This window comes from Pseudopodoces humilis, chromosome 3 (genome assembly GCF_049639895.1).
Source record: "Pseudopodoces humilis isolate 2021_Gansu_Grassland_sample_001 chromosome 3, ASM4963989v1, whole genome shotgun sequence".
Classification (NCBI taxonomy): Eukaryota; Metazoa; Chordata; class Aves; order Passeriformes; family Paridae; genus Pseudopodoces; species Pseudopodoces humilis.
In genome coordinates, this window is record NC_142202.1 from 20311257 (window position 1) to 20333583 (window position 22327).

At 39.7% G+C, this 22327-nt stretch overlaps 1 protein-coding gene across 1 annotated transcript in view; it reads left to right on the top strand.

Annotated features, from left to right (window-relative positions):
• Positions 1-22327, top strand: part of USH2A (usherin) — a 370331-nt gene that overhangs the window by 329610 nt on the left and 18394 nt on the right. The window contains exons 62-64 of the mRNA XM_005523335.2: positions 12030-12257; positions 13339-14852; positions 15832-16150. Of these exons, the coding sequence (XP_005523392.2) occupies positions 12030-12257; positions 13339-14852; positions 15832-16150 (2061 nt within the window). The remainder of the gene's footprint in view (positions 1-12029; positions 12258-13338; positions 14853-15831; positions 16151-22327) is intronic.

The following is a 22327-nucleotide window of genomic DNA, read 5'->3' on the forward strand; positions in this document are numbered from 1 at the left end:
TCCCAGATGAAGTATTATTCTTGTCATTATGGTATAATAAAATTATTTTTTATTGTTTTCTCTTCAGGGGTTCAAGACAGATGATAATTTAGATTTTCTCTAATACTAGTCTGTGCTAGAAATGCTAGAATCATGATGTACCAATAGATCATGAGATTTATACTATAGTTGTAGCTTAAGACAGTGACATATTTAAGTGCTGTGCTTAATGTTACTGGAAAGTCTAGGTCTAAAAAGACTGAATAGACACCCTGAGAGCAAATGGGAAAGAAAACATCACCCTTTTCCACCAGGTAACAAAATAGTTTGAGCTCTAGTTGCCCTGATGTCAAATACAGTTGCCCTTCGAGAAAAAACAGAGTTGAGAACATGCGGCTTTTAAAATAAGACATTTTGGGGACAAAAATTTGCAATATATCATACTGCAGTTTTTCTGGTCCTGTATAGAAGCAGCACAACACCTTGACTTGCTTTGTTAACAAACCCCTGTATTGATACTTCGTTTGAAGATATTAATGGAAATTTTAAGCCACACTTGAGTAACACGATCTCAGAATGAAGATCGTATCCAACATGCTGGCCTGTGCATGGAAATCAGGAGAATATTTGCTGCAGTATTAACTAAATAGATATTTGTTTCAGATTAACTAAAGCAAATCCCTGTTCTAGTTGGGTGACCTCTACATTCATCATGTAGTTTTGTTCTGCTTATGAAGACCCTGATCCAGCATCCTTGAAAAGGCAAATGGAAGCTTACATTGATTAAACAGTCTTTTGAAGCTGCTGCCATTCAACTTATGAAGCTATGAATGGTTTTGTGTTTCATTTTAAGAAACAAGAGCAGACGTGTATGGTCAGTTGCTGTGTGCTGATTGAAAATGTTGTTACTGCCTTTATTTCTCTTTGAGTCTTAAGTGAATTTAAGAAAAAAAAAAATCACAGCTGTGAATTCTATATACTTACTCTGGATGGCACACGTAGCCTAGTCTGTCTAATCTGTCATGAGAGAGAATGTGGCTTCTCCAGCAGGCCATTCAAAATGGAGGTTAGGCTTAAACATCAGACTTTCCCTTTGGAGACATTTCCTTCCCTCTGTGCAGAGTGTAGGGAGGAGGTGAGGACAGTAGCTACACAAGGTTTGGGTCAGAAAGTAGGAGAACACTGTGACTCTTTCCCATAGTTCCTATCCTCATATTTGGGCATTTAAATACATTTGCAAGTCTGTCCCAAAATGACTAAATTGTGGTAATTTCATTTCTCTTTGGATTGCTCATTTATAACATGCATACATGCAGCTAATCAATAGATGAGACAGTGAAACTAGTGGATTTACAACTTAATATGCTGGAGTCGATAATGGGCTCTAAAGACATTTTCATTTCAGAAATCGGCACAATATTTCTTTACTAAACTTACGTGATCTATTTTAATTCCCCAAGTAACTTAAATATCCAGGGAAAATGCAGAATCCAAACTAAATTTGTTATGCTTCAGTTTTCAAGTGAGATTTCAGTATTTACATACATTTCATGTCTTCCCTAGCTAATTCATCTGGCTGGTGAAAGCCACAAGCAGCTCAGACTCTTCCCTTTTGGCAGAAGCTTGGCACTGAGACACACAACCCACACTAGGAGGGACTAATGAAAGGACATGATGAAAGTCTCTGTTTTATTTAGGTATTAATGTTTCAGAGTGAAGCTTAGCTAGCTGCTTTCCTTGTTCCCACTGCAGCAGACATAGCTGTCTGCTTTTCTGTGTATGTATATGAATTCAGTGTTCACCTGACAGCATAGAAAATGAGAATGGGCAGTCTGCAGACACAGCTTCATATGCTGTGTCTAGATGAGTTTCTTTCCAGCAGTGTGCCCTGTAAGTTTAAAGAAGAAGGAATTGCACCCATGTGATCCTAGGAGGATCTGGATGTTCATTCATCCACGTTCATTTGGGTTTACTTGGTTTCAAGGCTTTAAACCTGAAGGCAGATTCTCTTCCAGTTATTCTACCAAATTCCATTACCACTCTTATTTCTTGTATTCTTTTCAAGCCTTTCCTCAGTGTGGAGTTGATTCCGAGCCTTCATATGGCAACACACATCTGCTGAGGGACACAGAAATATAGCACCTGTTCTTTATTGGACCTTGTTATTTTCATCAACAAGGCAGTCCATAGCAGCTGCAATGGAAAACATTGGAAAAAAAATGGAAAAAAAATTATTTGTGTTCCTTATGCCATCATGTGACATGGGGGCTTTTCAGCCTACTCATTTGAAGCCATCCACTACCTCTTAGAACCAGAAGGGACAGGGATCCTCTGTAGCAATCTACTACTCCAAAACTGAGGGAACATTCCATAAACATCTGGAAGGAAAATGTCAGATGTCTGCTCAACCTCTCAGTATTTCATTGGGATGCTGTGCTTTGCTGAGAAGTATGTCCCTGAAGTGTACACCGAGATGTGTGTCTGATCAATATTCACTGCTAATATTCAGAAAATAGGTTGAGCTTCCCTCCAGGCACGGAAAAGGGAGAGGTCATCTCTCCCTGCATTAACACTGTGTGCTTCTGGCCTTCTGCTAATGGTGCCTGCTCTATACAAAAAGGTGCAGAGCAAATCTCTTTTTCCTGGGTTATACTGGCATAACTGGGCTGCACCTTTCCCAAATGGCTACCTGCATACTTTCCTTGACTTACAGCCAGTCTCTGCTGGGAGACCAGGTATCTTCCTGTAGAAAGTATAAAGCATTGAGGAAAGGAATGGAAAGCCTGGTGAAGAAAAATGTTTTTTGAGAGATTGGGGTTTGAACTTTTTGGTCTTTCATTTTTTTTAAATACCCAGTTCATTTTAAAGGTGACATTTTAAGTTCAGTCACATACTCAGACTAAACTTTGGCCTTTATAATGTAGCTCCAAGTAAATTGTTTATGCTTACCTTTCAATGTCTCTCAGAAGTGATTACATACAGAGCAGGCAAAGTTTGAATGAAGAGTTAGGACTGTTCAGTACAGGGCAGAGAAAAAGGAATAAAAATATAGGAGGTAAAAACCTTTTGGTCTCCTTTAAAACACTGCTTTTATTTCCCATTGTGTTGGCAGAAAGCAGGGATTTAAAACTGTGAATTGCCTGGAGGCTGTACTATCTTCCTCTACTTAGCAGCAGTTAGAACTGCTCTTTTTTCACGTGTTGGGTGAGAGAGACAAGGACTCAGAATGATTGAGAAAAGGGAATAAACTAAGCTTGTATTTAACAATAATATGACACATCTGTTGTACCTGTGTAAAATAGGACCTAAACCAATAATTGTAGTTTCCTGAAGCTGCACACAGGAACACAGGGGGATATCCTGGGACTTAATTAATGAATGTTTGTAACATAATGTGAGATCCTATGATGAAAAGTCATATATAACTGCAAAATCCTAATTTTATGGAGCACAGCTGACATTCAGTGGCATTTTTAAGGAAACTGATGTGGAAGTTCACCTGCAATCTGTGTTAAGATTCAGACTGTCCTTGTACAAGTCCCCTTAAAGATTTTCTTCTTTACCTTTCTCTTTACCTTTCTCTTTCCCTGTTATGGATGTTGAGCTGTGCAAAGGCAAAAATTGAAAAGAATTGTTTTCCTAAGGGAAAACAAAGGAGCCTTTCCTCTCTGTCTTCCATTCACCAAAACTACACCCAAAGTCTGTTTTTCAAATTTTACAGAAAAGAGAAATTTGGAGAAACTGCACCCAGGTCATTTTAAGAACAGATGGAAAAGGTTTTACAGTGTTCAGAGCTACTTTTCCTCTCATTATCATACATGATGTTATTTGGAAGGAGATGAAGGTGTCTTATGGCACACATATTTGAAGTCAAAAATGTAATAGGGGCAATGTGAATTCTTGGAAAACAAACTTCAAATTAAACCAAAAGCCAAGATATCTGATCATGAGAAAAGCACATTCTTTCTGCAACGAAATAAAACTGAGTGCCATAAGATATCTTGAGTTGAGAAGTTCATGGACGTAGATTACCCATTTTTATGGATAACAAAAACATTCGTTATTTCAATACATTGGTTTATAAAGCTCCTACCACTCTGGACATTATTAAGGAAAAATAAAAATAATAAATAAATAAATAAATAAATAAATAAAAGATTGAGACTAAGAAGACTGATGTGGCAGTCCAGATTTTGTTTGTTCTGATTCTGGCCATCAGCCAAAATATCAAATGGAAAATACGGTTTATGGCATTAGGAAAAAATATAACATTAACCCCCTAATGCTCCATATTAAGGATGTACCCCCTACCATTTGCAGGTTTGAGCCCTTAGGCTCTAGCTGCTGTTTGACAACAGCAGTGGGTTGCTTTTTTTTGCTCTTGCCACATCTACAAACACGATGGAATAAATCCATGAGAGAAACCCCACTCCCAAATGTTAACAAACAGTGGATGGAAAGTCATTGTTTGTCAGGAGCACTGCTTGTGGTACTTATGTTAAACATAATCTTAGAGTTCAGCTGGATGAGTGCACCAGTAGTAATGAAGAGGCACAAACTCCAGCAGGCTTTGTGTATTTGACTTTCCCAGATTTTTACCTTCCCTGAAGATGTGTTTCTACCCCAGATTATAAAGCTCCATCTGAAAGATGCTTCATTCCTATTCCCCTTGTGACCGAGACAAATTGCAAATTCTGCATTACCTTCATGTGTTTATGCAGATTCCACATTACGTGGTGTGTGAGTTTGGAATGGCACACAAATCTCCCAGCTCAGTTCTGTAGGGTTTGACATTGCTTGAATATCGTGCTGCATTTTACATACCATGAAGTCTTTGCTGATGATGAAGCTGCTCTCCTCTCTCACTCCCACCAGCTCTCCACAAAGCATGCCCCACTCAGCTAAAGATCAGGACACACAAGATATGCACATTTTTCCAATGGTGACACATAACTGTTTTTTGTTGTGATTCAAGTATCTTATGTTATGCTCTATTGTGTCTCAAATAGAATTTTTTTCTTCAGATATAGCCTGTCCTGTTTTGAAGAGAAGTTTAGTCTAGTTGCTCATAATCAACATGACTATTGAATGCAAAAAGTACCATTTGGGATAAGTAGTGATGTCAGCTTTGAACTAAAACCAACGTTTATGGGAAACTGTCCCATCACCTATCGAGTTTATAAAAAGAGCTGCTTATTTCCTTCTACCTCACTTTCTAACTGTGAGGCATAAATAAATATGGTTTAAAGTGGAAAAATGTGGGGGAAAAAACAAGGTGCAAAACTATGGTTTATTATACAGTTGGTCTTGTGAGTGTTGTTAGAGATAAAATATTAATGTTAGGAAAACATGTTGACATCGTCCTCTAGATGGTGCCTACAGTGGAATGTCATGTCATTGATATTTTGGTTTATTTGATTTATTTAGTCATGCAGAGAAAAAAATCTCTTTTTTGGGGTTTCAGTATTCCTTAGTAGAAATTAGACAAATACAGATGGAAATACATTTTTGAGAAGGTGCCATTTGGGGATGTTTGATGAATTTTAAAGAAATAATTGTGAAAGAAAAGAGAAAATAAGAGAAAGGCAAAAAACAGGAGAGAAGAGGAAGAGGAAGAGGAAGAGGAAGAGGAAGAGGAAGAGGAAGAGGAAGAGGAAGAGGAAGAGGAAGAGGAAGAGGAAGAGGAAGAGGAAGAGGAAGAGGAAGAGGAAGAGGAAGAGGAAGAGGAAGAGGAATCTCACTGAAATAGCAATGTTGACTTTGCCCAAAGAGGTTTCTTTAAGTTTTTTTCATCAAAAGTGCAACATCATTGGTGTTTTAGAAGTGTACTGCTACCCAAAGGCCAACTTGATTTTATTTGACTTCATTTTAATGTGCAATGCATCCTAATTTTCTTTGTACTGCTTTGCTTTCAAGTCAAAGTTAGGGATTTGGATGCTTGGTGAGACTGCAGCAAGGTCCCAGGTGTGCCAGAAAAGAGAACTGTCTACTGTGAAAATAGGCAGCAACTCCACAAGACGGATTCAGCTACATGCAATTTACAGTTCCTTACGTGCACTGCCAAGAAGGAGGAAAAATGAATTGCAATGTAGTATTTTTATATCAGATATTAATTGTTGTTGTTTGCAGAATATTTTGAATTTAAATTAGTGCTGTTTCTTCCTAGTACAGTCCACAAGCCCATGTAGGACAGTTTGCATAGGAAATGATTCAGTTCTGCAGTAAGTGACACAGGATGTGCAGATTAGGGTTTTTATTAAAAATGCTGCTAGCATGGTGCTGTTAGGAAAGGATGAGAACATGGGGTCACAGAGGAGAGAAAAGTTTTGTTCTCGGGTGTTGATGACAAAACTACCATTTGTCTTAAAAATAAATGACAAGAACATTCTTAGAAGCTAAAAAAAAAACAAAAACACATTACTTTAGCCAGGAATCTCAAGGAAACAATGTTTTAAGATCATGCAATCAATGTTTATGTTTTTATAAGAAGCCATTTTATGTGCTTTACTTTGTGGACTGAATTTATTCTAATACATTTTTAAACTGAAATTTCCTACATTTATTTATAGAAAAGCAAGTTCAAATGTAATGAATTTTTAAATGTCATTTCCTAGCCACTGTAGAAGGAAAGACTGCATTGATCCATCTCAGGCTGGGAAGGGAAGAGTGTCCTTTCATCCCAACAAAAGACAATTTGGATGAACATTCCCTGGGCAAAAATGTTTTAAAATTATTTCAGGTTTAATAAGGGACTGTCTGGATTTACAAACTTAAACATTTTATTTAAATATTTGTCTAATTTTATTCTTTTGGTTTTTATTTGCCATAAAAATTACTACCTGAGTGGTACATTTTGCTGATATTGAAAGCCTGTTGGGTCATATCAAATAATCAAGTCATTATTTAAAATTATTTAAAAATATGTGTTGAAAGGCAATTTTGAAATTCTAAAATGACATGCAGAGTCATTTTAGATTATTAAGAATTACTAAGAATGTCATTACATTCTTAAAATGTAAAATTTGAAGAATGAAATTTGCAAAAAATCTAATGAAAAATCTAAAATTATTTTTTTTATACAAACTGGAAGAAAAATAGCTAGTGCAACATCAGTTTCTTGTAAAAATGGAAATTCTGGTTACCTGTAGGCAAGATAATTTCTGGTTAAATGAATAACATGTTGGTTTCTGTTTGACTAACCTTTGAGATTTTTCAGTACCACCATGGGAATAATTTATATTCCAGTCCACACTGCTACAGGAATAGACTCATAGATTACTTGTGTATCCATAAGTTATATCCTTGTGAATCTGAGCATAAGGCTTTAGGAATAGAGTAGATTTTTTAAATGGAAAAGACACAGTGTGCATGATATAAGCCCGAGAAGGAAGGCAGCCCAGAGGACAAGTTAGTGTTTGCATGCGAATATGAGCTCAGTGTAATGTTTCGGGTGCAGGCAAGGGCTCAGAACAGTCTGGGAAATAAGAGTGAGCATCAGAGTCAAGGTAGAAGTGCTCCCAGTGCTTTGCAGAAAATGGCAATGAGTTTGGATTAGACTTTAGGGAGCTGGATAAAATGATAATGACAAAGGTGAGGATAAACCAAGTATCTTTATAATTTCCCAAGCATTCCCCCTCTCTTCTGTCATATGTGGAGGAATCTGTTTGATTTCCTTGACGGAGAATTTGAAAATTTTAGTCAGACAATGGTTGGATTGATGTTCTGGCTGTCAGGAGACCATAGCTTTCTCCTCCCTTGTCCAGGGAGAGTTTCCTGTCTCTGCCTCTAGACAAGGGGATGTTCTACTGAGCTGCCTTCCCATTGTTTTGTCCATGGGTTATGAAAGAGCTGGTTTGGATCCCTGTGCCACTACTCCAGCTAGCAGTGTGATAGTGTCTGATGCTACTGGGTTTAGTTAGAGGCTCACAGAAAGAACGAGCTAGCTTTTTATTCAGCTATACAAGATACCTGCCAAGTAGAGATTATGGTACAAAGAGAAGATAGGAAGAGGGAAGAAACCAGAGCCGAACCTTAACATGACTGGTGATGACTTACTGAGATTTGATGATTACCCCTGAAGAAAGGACAGATACTCAAGCTGCCTGTTGGGCAGCTCTTCAGTGTTTCAGAGATCTTCTGACATGTCTGTCACAGTTTGAACTCATTCCCTGAGACCTAGGCAACTGGGTAAGCTGGCCTGCCTTTAAAGAAGAGGAAAAGCCCAGAGTGACGCCCCTGGAAAGTGCTGCTTCATCAGATCGATAGATTCAAAGATGACTAGGTTGTGTAGTTGTGTGCAGTTTAAACATTTGTGCAGGGAGTCCACCCGTGCAGAGTATTATTGACAGCTACAGATCAATGCTAATTTTTGATCATTTTCAACCTACAAAGACCTCTTGACCCTGTTGCCACCTTAGGGGCACTTCAAGTAGTCAAAAGCAATCACAGTAGGCAGTGTAAAATCATCAGACCCTTGAAGGCTGCACAGCCTTGCCCGTGCCTGGGAGAAGGACCAAGAGCTAGCAAGGAAGGCAAGCACCTTGCATTATGGATGCCGCTGCCTTTGAACGGCATGAAAGACTATGCTAATTTGTTTCCAGACTTTAAGTGACTTCTGTGTTCATGAATTAAAAAATAAACAAATAAAAAAGGCAATCTGAAGCAAATCTTGACAAATGCATTATTCATGATTCATGTTCTCTCGTTTTATGTTTGGAAAAACGTGTTAAAACAAGGTTTTATTTTAAATAACTTTTATCCTAATTTACAGTGAGAAGAGTGGAATTAGTGGAGGAATGTATTTGTTGCTGTTAACAGTTTGTGCTGCCAATGGCAGCATGTGAAGCACTTTACAGAGCAAAATCAAAGGTCCTACCTGGAGTAGTGGTGCTGCTAGAGCTGCACCAGGGGAGAGACCAGGCTGCCAAAAGCAAGGACCATGTCAAAGGTTGGGCTCTGGGCTACAGGTTGTAATCAGGTCACAGTGGCTTGTCACAACCTCCCTCCTCTGTCAGGTGTCCATTTCTGTAGTGTTTATATGGAAAGAATGAAAGGGCCGTAGAGGACAAATATGAGACTGTACACACTTAAATGTTTGCTGGAATATTCCTAATTTAATGACTGATGGAGTGAGAATGCTTCACAGTTGGGGACAGAGAAAGGAGGGCATGGGCTTGAAGTCCATTGGATTTCATGGCCTGCCAGTCTACAAATATCTTAATGTTCGCATTAAAATTTTATTTTGTTGGTTTTCTTTTAATGGTGAATGAAATCTGGACTGTTAGCACTTGTAAACATGGGAAATATGAGTTTATGGCTTTGCAGAGGAAGACTGGGAGAATACTCCAGACAGTGATTTTGTTCCTGCGCGTTTTTAAGTCTGATCCTTTGCCCACTGAAGCCAAAGATACAGTGCTATCAGTGCAAGGTGTATTTTACAATTTATATTTGACCATTCCAGCAGGACAGTATTTCTAGGCTGAAAATGTCATGGGAGGACATAAAGTGATTCTTAAAATGAATCATTGAGTCTGCCATCCATACTCTTTTCAGCATCAGCCTTTGAGCTGAGCAAATTCATGACTGGCAATGGCAGCAGTGCAGTGGGAGAAAGTGTGGCTCTGTATTCTGGGAGTACATCCCCTGAGCTTACTTCAAAAGCAAACAAAACAAAAATACATGTAAACTGCTTGGTACTCAAGAAGTATCTGTAGGAGCCAGGGATAAAAGTCATCCCTGGAAGGAATGGTTTAGCAGTCTCCAGAGAACATGATGAACTGCAGGCAAGGAAATCCCTCCATCCTTGTTTCATTTCAAAGTGTAGTGAGGATTGTAAATAATTAAATCTTGGGGTTTAGTGGGAAAATGGTAGAGGGTGGTGGTAGCTGGTTTTCTGTTTAAAAATAGAAATCTAGTGTTTTGTAGAATTGCTGTCACAAAAACCCGCCCAATGATGCATCTCATTAAAAAGCAGAGCCATTTCTTTTTGTCTGATGTTTTTAATAATGTGTTTGTACCTTCAGAGAGCCTCCTTGTAGCAGTTCAGGGGCAGTAATTTAATGCTATGTGCTCCCTTCCTCCCGTCCCCACCCCCGAACCATGGAATGTAAATTTTAGGCTTTTAAAAGTTCTGTTTTGAAAACCTAATAGATAGCTGTCCTCGTAAAAACTATTAATACAGACTACATCCAATTGTAAAGCTAATTTTAATCATGTTTTGTGCCAACATAATTTCTGATGCCAGATTTTTATGCTAAGCATGAGCCTCGATTTAAACGTGGTTCTTTAACCTGCAGTTCATAATTTTGCAGTCGGCTGTATAGGTTTTTTGGCTATGGCAGTTTAAATGCTTCCACTTTCAAGGATCTAAGCCATAAATGTTTATTAAAAGAATCTATAATGAAATCAGGTTTGTTATTTTTTTAATGGCTGCCTTGAGTATGTTGGATGACTGAACGCATGTTGTTAATCATTAAGTACTCACGTTACAAAAAGTGTTTGATAGTATTGCCATCTAGGGGCTGAATGAAATTCTCCCTACCGAAATAAACTGTAATTGAACAGGTGCTGCTATTGACAATATACATATGTTTTTGCTTTATAGCCCACATGCTTTCCATGTTTCTTATGACAAAAGATATCTCTAAATGTCCCACAGCAGCCAGAGCTTTTTTATATATAATCTGTTTGAGGTGATTGCTATTTGCATTTCAGCTTATGCTTTTTTGGCAGTGATGACTGGGAATTCCTAACAAAGAATTATACTTTTTTGCATTATTAATCTTGCTAGTGTTTGCCCTATTTAACAGAAAAAAGGAATCATTTATCAGAAAAGTATGTTTATAATCTGTACTTGTGGCATCTTTAGATTTAATATTCATAATGGTCATTCAAATGCTGTGCTATATTTATCTAAAAGACTAACTCATTGTTTTGAGGAAATAACTATTTAAATATTTATGATCTAACTTTTAATATTTTAAAAAAGAAATTAATATTTCTTTAAAATTTGTTTCTGAGTCTGATAGCTTAACAAATGTTTAAATATTAAACAATTGGAAATGTTAGCATTTAACAACTTAATACGACTTACTGACACAGGGAAATTGACTTCAGCTCTTTCTATCACATGAAGGCAACTGAATTCCTGCACTCTCTTGTGATCTATATAATTCATGCCAAAATACAGCTAAAAATGAGATTAAATATATCAGTGATCAGCTGAACTTTTTTCTTTGCTTCTCTGAGCAGACACATTTGTACAGTCTCTTACTGGAACATGCTACCCCTGTTCTTTGTTGGTCACTCTGTCTTTTGTGACTGCTCAAAATAATTACTTGGCTGTTTTGTCATCCTGCCTAGATCAGATTTTGTGCTGAGGCTCTCCTTGCCTGAGCAGTGTCAGGTCTCTGTCAGATGCTGTTTGGGGTGAGTTGGGATGCCAGTGGCCTCTCCTGGCCATGGCTGATGTCCATCAGCTTGCATCCCCACCATACCTCTCTGCTGGGCTGTGCTCTGGTGTGGCAGCAGGTCAGCCCTGGTCCTTGCAGCCCTGGCTGAGCCCAGTGGAATTCACAAATTTTTCATCCAGATTACCATGGCTTGAGTAGCTAGAAGAGGACAGCATGCCTATGAAATGTCACTTTTACACACAAGATGCATAAGATTTCTGTAGAGGCAGGCATCACTCATGTACCACAGGTTTTTACATGGTTGAATCCAATTCCATGAAGCTTCATCTTCACTGAGCAAGCTCAGACACATCATGAATGAACTGTAAGTTGTGTCCTAGCTGAGATTCAGTGTGGAGGACTCCCAAGGAATTTACTCCAAAGGCTCCATCATAATGAGAGATAATTTTTTAAACCGTAAGAATTTATTTTTGAGGCTCAGTCATAAAAAAACACCAAAAAAAATCCTAGTAACCAGATGGGGTATTCAGCAAAGCAGTCAGAAGTGACCCAGAGCTGAGGCCTCATTTTCCAAGTGACATAAACCACAGATGCTGATTACTTTTTTAACTAACTCAAACATCTGTATTCTTGCTTCAGGGAACAAAGCATCAGGCTCATTTATTTGGATTGAAACCTTTCACAACATATCATATTCATGTCGTAGCTGTAAACAACGCCGGGCAGGTTTCAAGCCCCTGGACATCTGTGCGCACTTTGGAAGCTTCACCCAGTGGCCTGAGCAACTTCACAGTGGAAAAGAAAGAAAATGGCAGGGCTCTGCTGCTAAAATGGTCAGAGCCCTCCCAACCCAATGGCGTGATTAAGGTAATCTTCATCTTGACAGTTCACTTGATTAAAAAAGAGAAGGGAAATGCTGAATATCAAATTAAAACATTTTTTTTTTTATGAAAAAGGCACAATCTAATCCATTATAGTTCTAAATAAGATGGAAGCACAAGACACTCTGTGAGGTCTCTATGCTTGTCATTATATTAAAATGAATAACATTCTTGTGCTATGCTGTGACTCTAAATTTTCATTTAAACGGAACCAAATTGTTCATTTAGTGCATAGAAAGCTGTACATGAAAGCACATAATCTTACTCATTGTAGAATTGGACTTGACCAAAATGTGTTTGTAGAAGACCTGGGTTTAATAGAATGCTGTTCTGAAATTTGGGACTTTTAGCTCAATGGTTTCAAATGAGTGTAAACCTTTACCTGCAAGGTTTGAAACTAGATGGGTTTGAAGTTTTTTTTTCCTTAAGTGATACTCTTTAGAGCTAGTCTGTGAGAAGCTTTTTGCTGGCCTGAGAGAGCCTTGCAATGAAACCTGATAACAATCAAATATAATGAAAACTGTCACTAAGTGATTTATTACTGCATTCAAAATGAAAAAGAAAATCACGAAAATTGGATCAAAACATTCCTTTTGTATCAATGATCTGTTTGTGTGCTGATTGTTACTAGCAAGAATAAGTTTCTGAATCATCGGTTAATAGTCCTTACCCTATTGCAAAGATTAAGGGTCTCATCTACTGATTATTGACAAAAATTGTTTCCCTTCCCTTCCCTTCCCTTCCCTTCCCTTCCCTTCCCTTCCCTTCCCTTCCCTTCCCTTCCCTTCCCTTCCCTTCCCTTCCCTTCCCTTCCCTTCCCTTCCCTTCCCTTCCCTTCCCTTCCCTTCCCTTCCCTTCCCTTCCCTTCCCTTCCCGCCCCTTCCCGCCCCTTCCCGCCCCTTCCCGCCCCTTCCCCCCCCTCCCCTTCCCTTCCCCCACCCTCCCTTCCCCTCCCCTCCCCTCCCCTCCCCTCACCTCCCCTCACCTCCCCTCTCCTCCCCTCTCCTCCCCTCTCCTCCCCTCTCCTCCCCTCTCCTCCCTTCCTTTTTCTCCCCTTCCTTCACCAGACCTACAATGTTTTCAGTGATGACCACTTGGAGTACAGTGGTTTATCTCGCCAGTTCCTCTTCCGACGCCTCGAGCCATACACCCTGTACACGCTCGTGCTGGAGGCGTGCAATGCAGCAGGCTGCACTCACTCTCCACCCCAGCCAGTCTGGACAGATGAAGCTCCCCCAGTGTCTCAGATGGCACCTGTAATTCAGGCAGTGAATGCCACCAACGTTGTACTGAGCTGGTTGCAGCCAATTAATCCAAATGGAAAAATAATTCGCTATGAAGTTATTCACAGACACACAGAAGAGACTGTTGCAGGGCACGGAGCAGCAACAGATGAGAAAATTGTTTTCACAGAATATAACACTGAAAGCAATACATTCACCTATAACGATAAAAGTTTACAGCCATGGACAAGGTATGAATATAAAATACGCACCTGGAACGCAGCAGGCTACACTGACAGCTCCTGGACAGTGGCAAAGACAAGTCAAACTGCCCCAGAAAGTCTCGCTGTCCCCAGATTATCCGTGGTGTCAGCCAACCCCCATAAAGTGCTGATATCCTGGATGCCCCCAGCACAGCCCAATGGCATTCTCCAGTCGTACAGGCTGCTGAAGAATGATGTTCTTTATCCTTTCAGCTTTGATGCTGCTACTCTCAGCTATGTGGATGAGGACTTGCTGCCCTACACGGTGTACAGCTATGCAGTGGTTGCCTGTACCATGGGGGGCTGCTCTACCAGTGAGCCCGCTGCAATACGGACCCTGGAAGCAGCTCCTGCCTTGGTGGACCCCCCATCTCTGCAGGCTGTCAGTGCCACTCAAATCAGTGCATCCTGGGCACCTCCCCAAATACAAAATGGGGATATCACCAAGTACATATTGAAATTAGGCAATGAAGAGTATTATCCTGGCAAAAGTTTGCAAATGCTGGTCTCTAACTTACAGCCTTACACACAGTATGATTTTGCATTGGTCGCCTGTACTGCTGGGGGCTGCACCTCTAGCACATCCCAGCCTGTGATGACCATGGAGGCTCCACCATTAAATATGGAAGCTCCCAGGCTGCTGGTCATGGGCTCGGAGTCAATTGAGATCACGTGGAAACTCCCAGATAAGCCAAATGGCAAAATCACGAGCTACGACCTAAGGAGGGATGGTGTACTTGTTTACTCTGGTCTGGAAACTCGGTATCTTGATTTCACCCTAACGCCAGGCATGGAGTACAGCTACACTGTCACAGCAAATAACAGCCAGGGCAGCGTCACCAGCCCCTCAGCTCAGATAAAAACCAACCCCTCTGCTCCATCTGGGATGTTGCCTCCTAGGTTGCAGGCATGGTCTTCCAGTGAGATTTTGGTGGCCTGGGATCCTCCTATCAAAGTAAATGGTGACATTAGAAACTACACGGTCTCAATCCACAAGCCTGGTGAAACAGAAAAGAAGACTTTTGACTTTGATGTGTCACATGTTTCCTTTCTGAGACGGTCATACATTGTGGCACAGCTACAGCCCTACAGCAGGTAAGTCTGGAAGAACCCATTTGTTGAATAAATGTTGTTGGGTGGTGCATAGGGCTGACAGGCAGCTCAGCCATCTTGTTTAAACAGATAGTCAGACTCACGGGGTTGTTTGCTAAAAAGCAAATAATAAAACAGGAATTTTTTTTCTTTTAAATTAACAGTAACACCAGTTTTATCTCATCGTGATGAAGAGCATAGTGTTGACTTGGAGTGTAATTAATAGAAGGAGTAATTCAGCACTCCAAAACCTGCAGCCTTATACTGGTGTACCTTTCATGTGGTGTCTGCTGTCAAGAATAAATAGGGCTTTAGTTGATAAAACTCCGGGTGGGGAGACCAAAGTCATGGTAGCTGGCCCGTTCAAAGGGGAAGCTAAGCTGAAATTATTGGAATGTTTTACCCTCAAACTGGAAACAAATGATTTGCAATTAAGTGAAAACTAAAACTTAAGAGAGGGTACCAGACTCTGCTACAGAAACACACTTGATACTGAAGTAATATTTTCCCCACTAATTCTTGATTATTTACCTGACCTTTCCTTATATATTTGTGTAGGCATAATTTGTGTGTGTTACATGGTTGATAAGTTTGTCTGCTATTTACATATAACTAATCTAAATCCAACAAGAGTATTAGAGGAGCTGTACTGCTCTCAAATGACATCCAAATCATCTCTTACAATGAATCATCATTTTGATTTGTATCATCAAAATCAAAATTATTTTGATCACTTCATTCCTGCAGATGTTAACTGCTCTGAAAAAAACCAAACCACACCCAAATAAAAACCCAGAAGACAGTGTTCTTCCTCTTTGCTACACAAGGCACAGCACATAATGTGTGTATTCATACAAATTGTGTGCCTATTAAAAATTTCAAGAGACCGGGAGAAATTAAAAAATCCACCAGATCTCACACACGAATTATATTTGTATCTGCAGCGTTTTAATCACCTTGCTCCTGCTTTGTGTTCCCAAAGGTATGAAGTCCAGCTCCAAGCCTGCACGGAGCTGGGCTGTGCCTCCAGTGAGTGGGCATGGGCACAGACGCTGGAGGCACCGCCGGCAGCGCAGCCAGCCCCTCTCATTGAGATACAAACAGCCAGCGGCTTCCAGTCGACTGCTTCCATACAGTGGACCGGCCCAAAGCAGCCAAACGGGAAGATTTTATACTATGAACTTTACAGGAGGCGAACAACTCAAGCCCACATAAATTTAGACCTCTCACTCGTTTACAATGATTCTTCAACCTCCTTCAAAGACGACAAGTTGCTTCCTTACACAGAGTACGAATATCAGGTGGGAATTGAAGCTCTTTAGCAGCTCTGATTACGATTTCAGTACACTTTGAGAACCTTACTTTACACTTATAATGAGCATACATATCTCAATTCTAATGTTAATAGCACTGTGAAACCTGAATGATAATTGTGAATGTGTTTTAAAGACTTGAGAAGCTGAAAATAACTCCATATAAGCAATATATTCATTCAGCATCTGTTTAGCTTAGTAGTAGCCTGTGTGTCTTAAATGTTTGTGTACCCTCCACGGCCTCTGCAAGCCTCTGTTATGGGAAATTCTAGTTCTTAAAGGGTAGCTTTTTTTCATTATTTTTTCCTTTCCTCTTCCATCCTCCCCCAATCTATTATGAATTAATTTTTAATTTAGATCTTAAATTAATTTTAGATCTTAAAGCAGTTTACATCCAGAGGGACTGTTTTCTCTTTAAATTAGTCATTAGAATGGCAAGCGCATTTTCTTGGTGGGTCAAAAGTGAATTTACTGTTGATGGTCAGTGTTCTCATTTTGTTTAATATATACCTGAAACAGTGCATTCCACCTCTTGAGCAAGGTGGAGATATATTTCTTTTACAGGCTCATTGGCTTTATAGGATCACAAGATAATTCAGGTTGAAAGGGCTCTCAGGAGGCTGTCCAGCCCAACTTTCTGCCCAAAGCAGGGTCAGTAAAGAGGTCAGATGAGGTTTTGCAGGGTTTTATGCAATTGCATCTTGAAAACCTTTGGGGAAGAGATTGTAACTTTACAGACAGTCTGCTCCACTGCCTGACTGTCCACATTGCAAAAAAAAATTTTGTTATGTTCAATCTGAACTTTTCTGCTTGAATTTACACCTACTTTCTCTTGTCTCCTCCCAACATATACCATAGTAAAGAAATAGGCTCCACCCTCTCATTAGCCTGCTGTGGGACTGCAATCAAGTCCCTCCAAGGCCATCTCTTCCCCAAGCTGGACAAGCCCAAGTCCCACAGTTTCTTCTCACAGGCACTTTTCCAACCCCTGATTGTCTTGGTGGCCTTCCACTGAACTCACTATAATTTATCAATATCTTTCTGGTATTTTGGGGCCAAAACAAAATAGACATTAAATTAAGGCAGGTAATCACTTCCTTTAATTGTCTGGCTGTGCTCTTGTTAAACAGCTCAGGATGTTGGCTTACTCTGCTGGCTTGTGGTCAGCTTTCTACCTTTAGGTCCTTTGAAGCAGAGGTTCTCCCTAGCTGATCAATAATGCTGACCCTGTGATGCTGCAAGAAGTTATCCTCCCCAGGAGCAGGACTTTACATCTGTCTTGCTGAAATTCCCATTCTTTAGGGCCTTCTGACCAGCAGACCTGTCCCTCAGCATAGCAACTGGTTCTTCCAGTTTAGTGTCATCTGCAAGTTTGATGAGAGCAGACTGTATAGATCAGCTTCTTTGATAGCTCTGCTCCACTGCTATTGCTTTTTCCTTTTAAGCAGCCAGAAACTATGAAGAATTAAACTAAAAACTTGCTTTATCACATTGGTCTATCCAGCTGCTGCATGCATATGTGTCATAGAGTCATCAAGTCATTCAGTTTGGAAGGGACATCCAGAAGCCATCTAGCCTAACTCCTTGCTTGAGGCAGGTCCAGATAGACCAGGCTCTCAGGGCTGTGTCCAGATGAATTTTGGATCAAGTTCTCCAAATAGTAGAAATTGTACAGCCTGTGTCAGCAGAACTATTGTTAGACCAGATTTCCTTGCTGCTTTAGGCAGGATCTGTGGGGAATGTGAATTCAAGTGCAGATGGGGCTGAGTAGACAGCAAGCATTGGTAGCAGACCCAAACCATACTTGTTAGGAATCTTTCTTAGATGAAGAAAAACTCTCCTAGCTGGACGTTGTAGATATTGGCTGTGGGATGTTCTCAGCTGGACTAACTTAATTATCTCACTCAGAAGCTGGTTTTTGAGAAGTTGATACCACAGAGACTTTTTTCAGCCAACATTCTTAATGACTTAGCAGTGACAGATAAAAAAAGAAACCTCTTGATCAGATTCCTGTGCTTTATTGTGCTGTATTCAAGACTTAGCTTTTTATCTTGGTTCTGCTCCATAACCAGGCTGAGCTTTTGATTGGAATTCTAAATAATTTTTGGTTTTTTTCACCAGTGGCCATTTATTTCACCATGAGAGGGTTTTTAATGCATGTGTTTGTCTTCTGCTTAAGTCACTTGCAGCAGTCCTCTGGGATGTATTCTGAGCTTCTCCATTGTTGACAATTTATATCTTGCCTGTGAGACAAGTTATCCATAAGTATAGGGCTTGGCTCTTGCTATTATGCTGATGAAACCCAGATTTATATTTCACTTAAACTGGATATTGATTCTCCTGTCTCTGTATTTGAGGCTTGTTTGCTGGACATAAAACTTTAAATGCAACTGAATTTCCTCCAGCAGAATGCAGATAAAATCAAATGCTGTGATGGGACTCTCTCCTGAATTTTTGGAGATATTGAGATTTAATTCAATGCTCTAATATCTTCTTTGGACCTGAAATTTTGAATCTGGTTTTTTTGGGAGTTTTTTTCCTTGGGTTTTGTTGTTTTGTTTTGTTGTTTTTTAATTTGTTTGTTTTCCTGGAAACTTCAGCTGGATATTAGGTTTTGTAAAACCAGGCGCAAAAGCTGCACTTCAAGAAATGATGAGGTGAGTTTAGAAGCTCATGCTGATAAAAGGGACTATGCCCCCAAAATGTTCAGGTCACTGTTCTTCAAGGAAGCACATTTATATTTTAAAGGGCCAGTTCTGCATGAGCATATTAGCACCTGCTAGTTTGCAGTGGGTTTTTAAGTGGCATACAGTGCCTACTTCCATACTCAGAACCACTTTGATCTTTGAAACTCCCTCAGCTGGTCTTGTGCATTTACATACTTGCATTTTCTAGAGCATCTTTTAGTTATTTGTTGGAATTCTGCCTGATATCCCCAGCTCTATTAACCATAGACCATATAACCGTGCTATTGCATGATCTCCTGTAAATCCCCCAATGAGTTTGCAAGCACAATCCTTTGATTCCTGGAATATTTCTGAAACAGAGTGTGTAGGCCCTTGGGAATCATTGAAAGTGGTGTGCAAAGTTACCATACAGCAAGCAGTCTATAGAGTCAAACCTATTTTTCTCAGCGAAGACAAGGCCCTTCTGAGCAGGAACTTCTGGCATTTAGTGCAGAGCAGAGCTGTCACAGTATGGTGTGATTTCCATGCAAATGAAGTATCACTCCTCCACAATTACACTTAATTGTGTTCTTAAAACTGCTTCTTTAGATTAATGGCTTAATGTCTTCCTGGTTTAGGATACATCCTTATTTCTATTTGGCAGGCAGAGAACATGTAAAAGACAGAAAATTGCAATTGTCCTTCTTGAGAAAGGTTTACGGCTCCCTGCAGAGGTTTATTCTCCAAGAGGACTATTCAATGCACCAAGTCAGGATCTGCAGTGCTGGAGCTGTCTGCCTCTGACCACTGTTAGAGGCACAGAATCCCTCCTGTGTGTGGAGAGTCCTTCTCACCCTCCTGTTACTGCAGCCAAGTGAAGGGTCTAGGAAGTACCCCGAGACATACCAGGGTAAATATGTATTGGGTCCTCTCAAAGAGAAAACAAATAATATTCTAACTTTTGGAGAGATAAAGAGAAAAAAAAAATGTGTGCAAAGTCATGAAGACTAAGGAAGGACCAACTACATGGGGTGTAGACTATGTTAGTCACTATTGGTCACTTTCTAATGCCAGGAAAGACATTTGGTTTACCAGCCTGTCTGTCACATTGTTGGCTGAGCTCCAGTTTGTGCTGATTAGTTAGTGACAAATAGGTCAATGACTTCTGCAGTCTAAAATCAGGAAAAACTTGTTTTCTGGTTGGCCAGTGATGGATAGTCACCCATTTGTAATATCACTCATATCTGGCTCCTCTTCATTCTTTAATTCCTCATTTCTTCCCATCTCTCTGACAGAAAGATGCACTGCAAAGCAGTGACATTTAAAAAAAAAATGTAGTTCTTTCTTCCATCACCTGCTTATTTTGTTTGTAGGACTGTTTTTTCTTATGAGATTTCTGCTTCAAATTAAAGAGACTTTCTCAAACTACATCTGTATCAGACTACCAGCTTGACCTTAGCTTCTGAAAAGTAAATCAGAGATAACTGTATTGTTTCACTGATGAAGTGGTGATACCTGCCCTAGATATCCCTTTGCAGGATGAGATACTTCCTTTCCCCTAGAGAAGGTACATGATAGGGAAAAGGGCCATTTGAAACCATGCAATTTTGCTCATTAAGCCCCACTTCAGGCAGTGTGTTTCTCTTGTCAACACAATCTTAAATTCAAATGTGTTGATGCAACAAAACCTTGATTTTTTTAAAATTAAATTAAATATAGATATTAAACTGGATTTGTTGGTGTCCAGATTTACAAGTGAGACTCTTGCAGCACCACTCTTGCAAGACCCTTCTCAATAATTGTGATCCTGACATATTCAAAACAATGGCAAGCTATCCTTTAAAAAGACATTAGTGTGAGTACCAAGGGAAAATATACTCCAGGGCTATAGATGGCTTGATATGATTTCCTTGATTGTATCTTTTTATTTATGAGGCATAATTTATGACTGCTGAAAAGCAAACTAAAATGAGTGATGACTAACTACAGCCAAAGTAATAAATCAGAAGCAAAGAAAGAAGTGGTGATTTTGATCGAATCTATTGAATTAGCTGTTGCCCTTAGCCATTACAGGTATTGGAAAGACCTTTTAATATCTGCTTATCTCTCTCATGGGAACTTGGTAACTATCTCATTATATACCCATAGGAAACAAATTATTTAATTTTCTATCTTTTAGAGTTAAATCTATTTACATCTCTCATTAATTACTGGCATTATACTATGTTATATGGAATGAGCTTCCTTTAAAATTTGGTAATTTTGTTTAAGTCACAAAGTTTTTGCCTATTGCCGTTCCCTTTTCCAGAATGGGTTTAGCAGTTTTACTATTAGCATTTGAACAGTGGAGATGAATAGCAATGTTAAGAGGCTCTAATTAACACATTACTAGAAGTCTGGACCTGAAATCTATCCCATTATATGTTTATGACCTCCATAAGGAGACTAACAATGTTGAAGAGGGGAAAAGTATGGGGTAATCTGAGAAGGGGCAATCAGGAAGCACACATTTGATTACTACCTTTTTGTACCCCTGCTCATGAATAGATGTGATGCTTTCTTTCCCTTGCCTTTGCTCTGTCCACCATAAACTGCGCTAATTTTTTTAACTTTCTGCTTCGCTAATACCTGCCTGACACTGAAGCGCCCAGATGTGAATACATTATCCTAATGCTGAATGCTAGATTTTGGTAGATAATCTTTGTTCTCTGAGCTCTACTGACATCACGTAAGTAACCCCAAATTAGCCAGCCAGTATGACAGTCAGTTCACAAAGATTTGTGAAAGATGCTGCAGTTGATGATGAGAGGGAGGTCCTTGTTTTTTTTTAATTTCAACCAGACAAGATTGTGATCACTTCAATTGTCATGAACATTGCTGTTCCAACATAACCAAAAGTTGAGGGCTGTGTTTCTGACTTGGCTGATGTCAGATCTGAAATAAATCTCTTAAATACTCTAAAATATCTTGGAAAATAATTACACTGTGAAACCTCTGTTTTTATGTAAGTGTAGGCTTAGAAAGTGAACAAATGTAAGTCAAGAAATCCAAAGCAAAGACTTGAAAGTCTTTGAGGTCTCCATGAAACAGCATTAGAAAGAGAGGAGTGGTACAAACTACTCTGCTACTATTGTCTCTAATGGCACGTGCCAAGCAGTGCCAGCATTGAATCCTTTGTGGAAAGACCAGCAGTCACAGGTTTGTGGAGTCTTTACTTACCATAAAAATTATACCTGACTCTTATACACAGTAGAATTACATGCACGTGTAAAAGGGCTGGCTTGGTCTGACCTTGTAGGTTCCCCAGAACCTACAGCCCTCCGTAACTCCCTACAGCTCTGAGCAGTGCTCAAAGCCAAGGAGAGGTAGTGACTTACTAATGAGACTTCTCTAAGGCAAAAGGCTGTTTTCTGAGTGCCTGAAGGAACTTGGTGCAAGCTGCTGACACATTCAGAGCTGAGATTTTGTCCCTCACAGAGACACCTGTGACAGACCTCAG